Source organism: Ceratina calcarata, unplaced genomic scaffold (genome assembly GCF_001652005.2).
Source record: "Ceratina calcarata isolate Rehan_Ccalc_2016 unplaced genomic scaffold, ASM165200v1 scaffold574, whole genome shotgun sequence".
Lineage (NCBI taxonomy): Eukaryota > Metazoa > Arthropoda > Insecta > Hymenoptera > Apidae > Ceratina > Ceratina calcarata.
The window spans coordinates 66,475-72,810 of record NW_017176950.1 but is presented as its reverse complement, the minus strand read 5'-3'; the positions used below and the strand labels follow the sequence as shown (position 1 = coordinate 72,810).

General features: G+C 39.9%; 1 protein-coding gene across 1 annotated transcript in view; it reads right to left on the bottom strand.

Moving 5' to 3' along the window:
- Positions 1-2,004: 2,004 nt before the first annotated feature.
- Positions 2,005-6,336, bottom strand: part of unpg (homeobox protein unplugged) — a 14,924-nt gene continuing 10,592 nt past the window's right edge. The window contains exons 3-4 of the mRNA XM_018032298.2: positions 2,132-3,802; positions 2,005-2,069 (exon numbers count right to left, since the gene is read on the bottom strand). Coding sequence (XP_017887787.1) covers positions 3,042-3,802 — 761 coding nt within the window. The 3' untranslated portion in view covers positions 2,005-2,069; positions 2,132-3,041. The remainder of the gene's footprint in view (positions 2,070-2,131; positions 3,803-6,336) is intronic.

The window sequence follows — 6,336 nt, the reverse complement described above, 5'->3', positions numbered from 1 at the left end:
GAAGCAGTTACAGGAATTTCGTTCACTGTATATATTTTTATTAAAAACGGCAAATTCGCTTAGGAGTAGAACGAATTCGTACTATACGTATAATTGCGTCGCGGTGATTTTGAGGTCGAATATCCAGCAGACAGGCGAAAATATCCGTAATCGTTCTATCAATATATTCCGTTCCGTGCCAGTGACTGTTCCGAACGGATATCCGCGGCGCGGGGTTATTAGTTTTCCACTCTCAGAAGCGTGCACGGCGTTTTCATCCGGGCAGCGACGACACAGTATAACACGCGGATGGACGGGGAAAAGAGAAACTGTATAGCCAAACGTCTAGTCTAGAGTCTAGGCCGTACGTTACGCTCTGGGGGAGCCGCTTCTCTGTCCTACGGTAGGCGTGGTTGAAATCACGAGATGATTTATTCTTTGCGAAGCGGTAACTGCCGAGATCCTCGGCTAAACGACCGCGGTCCTTCGTGTATTAACCGTAATGCACTACGCCGTTGCCATTGTGCGCACTGTATAGATATAACTATACCTACCTCGGCCAGGGCCTTGCAGCCCCTCGACTCGTTCTCGTTTCCAGCCTCAACCTCGTTCACTTTCCCGGTTATATTGCTTCTCCTTTTCAGCGCGTCTCACGGAGGATGACTTAAAAAGATCGCTGCTCCGTGGACTTTTTTGAAAAGATTGAATTGGATACCCGAGACATTAAAAGTATCATGTATAGTAGAAGGAGAGGAGAATGATTATTCCATATCAAACTAGAAATTGTTAATAGAATTTCTATACGTTTTACGGATCAGTGTTACTGATACGATTACAAACATTCATCCGCTGTTCAAACATTGAATTAAAATTGTCACCGTTCAAATATTAACGCAGAAAATTACAGCTATGATATCTCCGATGCACATAAACTGATTCCCCTATGCACTCTGAGTCCCCCTATTCTATTGTATCCCATAATTTCTTTCCCCTAGTGCAACGCCCCAAATCGAAGTTACTGCGGGATACTATCCGATCCATTTCGTATTCTGATGCGCGTGAGATGCATAAGCGCATTGATATTCGTGTAGTCACTAATTTTGATCGAGTAGTCAGCACATTATTCACGACTCGTTTGCTTTCGACAAAGAAACTATCAAAATTGTTCAAATCACGTCAACAACGATGCTTCACGTTCTACAGATATTCATGCGAATATTTAGATGTCTGCATGTGGCGAAACTGAAAATCAGAAAATAATATATTTAACGATTTTCTCCCAGCATATCGTTTCGTCCAAAATATATGTATGATTTATTCCAAAGTCTTCGTTATTAGAATTCCGAATCGCAACCGTAGTCAATCTTTCAAGTTGTTTTGACAATTACGTCGAATCAGATTCTACGAAGGGTTGACAGTAATTCTTTTGTTGACTCCGGAACGTGATCAGTGTCTCCCAAGAGATCACCTTGACGTGGAAAATTGCAGGCTGCGTAACGTAGGCGGAGCGTGGCGCACGTATTTTCGCAGGCTGCGGCGCGTGCTGGCCCGTTTTTCAAAGGGACCCGTGGAAAAAGGTCGGGACCCATACTCACCTCGTAGGCGTGACCCCATATGCCACTTTCAGCTTATACAACCTAACCGCTCGTCGATATGCATTGACGTATCGTTCAGCTAGCTAATTTACCCCATGCCCGAGATCACCGAAAAGAGAAATTTTTTAGAAATTTTCTTAGGGATTAGCAGATGTAAGCATGCGATCTCTTTCTAATAGAATCAACGAATCAGATCCAATGCTTTGTACATTCTTCGACTCTATGAAACTGGAGAACGCTTGTATCAGACAATGCAAGATCCTATCGTTCGATGGCCTGACGGAAAAAAGAGCATCACTTACCTTCGAGCACGATGGGAATGGAAACACTCTGGGTTCAAGCTAAAGACCGCTTGAAATAGAGTCAGTCAGTCAGTAAGCGCAATTTAATTCGCTTTAACTCGTGAATTAGTAATGGAAACGATTTCCTGGACTCGTCCGTTTGATCCATAGATAATTGCAAGAATCGTGGATTCATGAGAGCCTGTCCTGCGCTCTGTAATATCAGAGTTGGCGCAAAACGGAAAGTCGTGCATTCGCGGGTTACAAGATACATACATATTCCACATGTTATTCGCAAGTTTTATTGCCTTCCTCGGTATACACTTCTGACTGTTCTCCCAATCCACGGCACTGATACAGCTGCGGTAATCGCACGCTCGATCGATAACAGGTATCATCGTAACGTAGTACTTCTCGGATGAAGGTTCGCTTAAACGTAAGGAAATTATCTACAAGTACAACAACCTACGGCTCCTCGTATACTCTAGATAATGCGCTATAGGAAAGATATTTACAGAATTTTTCTTCTTATCGACATGGGGATAATTATTTACAGATTGGTTGATAATAAAATTGGATGATGTTAGATTAAGTTGAAGCATAAGAGAGAGCAAGGCTGGATGCGAACGATCGATTTTTCGTACGAGTGATCACGTATTTTTCTTTGCCTTCACATCAGTTAAATGATCGAAGACAAGCATAATGATCGCAGCAGTGTCACATGAAAAAAAATCCATCGCCTGTATCCAGTCCAAATTGAGTGTCGAAGCAAATGGTCCTGTTACTCGAACTTTAACACTTAGTTTACTTATACGTCATGATCTGTCAAATTGACCTTACTCATGAGCAATCGCTATTTAACCATAGAAATGTAAGCTACATTTGAAATATAGTTGAAGTCAAAAGAAGAAATGAAAATGTAGATGATGCTGAAATTATCCTGATGGCTGTGTACACAGAGAGTAAACATTCTAATGTATCATTCGAGTAACAATCAATATAATAATCAACATCCCTGTCCAAAAATTGTTCACTCACATGTCACTATCTACATCAACTTTTTCATTCACCCACCTCTTCGTTTACGAACTAAGTTTTATCAACACCACGTTTCATAAATAATTACTTTTTATACTCTCGCTATCTTCAAACAGTAAGACGTTCACAGTTCACTACTTAACGTTCACTACCTGGAAGAACTGAGTCCGCCGCATTGAGATGGGACCGTAAACGCTCTGAGGCCAACACCAACTCCAATTCCGACTCCGGTGTTTAAAGGACTCTGTTGCACCTGTCCGCTGAGGTTGATAGACGAATTGACCAAACCGAAAGCATCGCCGAGTACCGAGGACGTTGAGCTCGACGTAGGACTCTCACTCGTCCGGCTGACTCTCGACGGTCTGGCACACTTTTCTAAATGATGATGATGCGATCTCACAGCCAGCCGACTAACGTGCACTGGAATCGGCACAACGATCCTGGTTCCACTGCCGGAATGATGACCAGTCGCTCCGTTATGTCTGTTAGAAGCACCAGCGGTCGCCATACTGCTTACTCCGGAACCAACGCCGCCCCCGCTCAATCCTGCCTTCACCCTTTTCCACTTCGCTCGTCGATTTTGAAACCAAATCTTCACTTGAACCTCAGACAATTTCAAAGCGTGGGCGATGTGCGACCTCTCCGTGAGGCTAAGATATTTCTTCGCGTGAAACTCTCGTTCTAATTCTAGCAGTTGTTCCGAAGTGAATGCTGTCCGTCTGCGTCTGGCTTTGTTGTTGCTGGATCCACTCGTTGACATATTCTGACCGTTCTCCAGAGATCCTCCTGGGCTCACGTTGCTGGACGCGTTGCTAGACATCGTGTCCGTCGCGTCGTGACCCTCTCCGGTTACGCTTAGCCCTCCGCCTTCGTCTTCGCTGTCCGCCGAGCCTCGACCATTTTCGGAACCTAATAAAACAAAAAATATTGTCGTTCCTTACCAAAGAATAAAAAACTAAAATAGAAATAATACAATTTCTGAAAAAATTAATAATAAATAACTTATAATAATGTAAGCAGAAATTCCTAGAGATTATGTTAAAACTCTGGCACTACTTTTGCAGCCTTTATAAACATTTTCATCCTGAACGATAAGAGAAAATGGGTCAGAAGTTGAAACGGTGGCATTTGTTAGGCACTTTTTAAACGTAATATCTAATAACTGATAAAATTTGAGTAGTCCACTGATTTTATTTTAGGGCTCATAAAATCTTAAACTTCTCATCTAAGGGAACGCATACATAATTTGTCTATGTCTACGTTAATCTAAAATCCAATGAGATGTCCGTGCTGCCAATTTCTTAATAGAAAAATTATCAAAATAGTCTTTAATCATGTTATACTAGCTTTGCGTATAGAAAACAATTGTGCCCTCATAAGTACAAAACATACATTATAATTATCAATCTATTGGATGATGTACTACAATTAAAAGTTTGCATGCAAACCTCCTTCAAACTCGTACTGCGAGATTATAACTTCCGCTTTGAACTTCTTTTTGTGTTTACGATCGTTCTATGCAACGGACGAGCAGGAACACAAAGTTCTACGATAAAGTTACCGCGACTGGAGTTTGATGCACTCGCGCGTCTTTATTAATTCAACAAGTTTCGATTGAATGGGCCATACGCTTCCGCGAGGCCTTCTCCGACAGACCCATGGACAAACATTCGGGCGTTATCCTCTCCGCTGTCTTTACACTTTGTACGACCGAGGATCGATATAATAAAATGATAGTCTAACGCCGCTATTACGCACTCTTTCCCTGCTATTACCTTACGATAGAGCAATTGCTCGATACTGAGTGAAATGATAGAATCTTCTGTACTAAGAACTGAGAATTAGGGAACTGATTTTTAAACCATCTATTGCTGACTCACATTCTCCAATGTGATTGTTCAACGTTGCTAGCAATACACGGTGAGCAATTTGTATGTGGTGTCAAAATACAATGAATTTGGTGTACTAGTTCTTTCGATCCGGTCTCTGTATCCGTCGGACTGGAGATACGGTAACAGAACTTACGTCCAGTGAATGTTTTCATAAATGAAAAAAATTAACAAATGAAAAGTATTTCTCAATATAATTAACAGAATTTACGCTCTGATTAACAGAATTTACGCGTGATTGATCTAAAGTAATCAAAAAGAGTCTGCTACTTTTTATGAATTTTGGAAGGAGTGCTAGGTAGATCTCATTAAACCATCAGAACTTTCATTGATGAACTTGCGTGACTGACAATAATGAAGCTTCACTATCAGAATTGATTATTACCGATTTAGTTAGTGAAGAATATGACAGCTTCAATTTTTGAAAAAGTTTGAGTTCTTGTTATCTATGTATAGTTTATCATACACATTTTATAAATTGAACATAAAATATTTTACTTCACGTCATTTATATCGTTGCCCTACTTTGTGAATCTCTATGACATAAAAATCATACGTATTTAAAAATCTCTTTTTATAGAAAAAAAAGGTATTTCAATTTATTAGGGACAGCATAAGACAATACATGATTTTTTCCACCGAGAATATCAATTCGTCCCTCTCTGCATCGACAGGCTAATTTTACATCCGATTATCTTAGTCCTCGATGAAAATTAGACGAAGCTTTAAGCGAGCAAGGAATCGATAAACGAACGGACAGGAGCCGTGTTTAGAAACAGATATTTCTTGAAACAAGAGGGAACCTAGTAATACTTGTCCATTTTAATTTCTAACTGAAAGAAAATTTCATATTTTTTTAAGTACCGTAACATTTGCTTGTCAATTTGCCTAAATCTTTTATTTTGTGAAACCATTAACCGTATCGAGTAATCGAGGGGACCAATTTCGGTCATGTCGCTGCAAGGGGACAGTTTTTTTCACCAGAAGTCGGGTTCTGCTTACAAATAGCAACGCGAGGAGATCCTCCCTTGCCATGTTACTCACTACAGGGATCGCAGTGGGAATAGAAAAAAATCGGACGTCAGCTGAATCTGCTGAAAAAGCAAAAGGAGCTCTGTCACATCTTGCTATGATACAAGAGTACCTACTAATCAACAATACTGTACAATTAAAAAAATAAAGCTTGAAGAAGATTTTGCGAATAATTTCACGAAACAAAACGAAATTCATTTATGTCGCAATAAGGACTATAAATGTTGACCTATTTACATTTTTAGCTTTACTTTATACAATTTTAATCACTATTATTCCCCGTTTCCAAATCAATCTCTTCTCTTACGTCGTTTGAACTAACGATTGATTCGAACTGTTATTTGGCTGCTATTAATGAACAGGCGAAATCGCTTACTGAATACATAAAGTATATATAAAACTAATAGCAAGTCAATTCAATCCAGTCACAGAATTGTGAATAATGAATTAAATCCTGTATGTTCCATTTAGAAATATTTAAACAATGCTAGCATGTTGAATTTGTTATTATAGATTCCTATT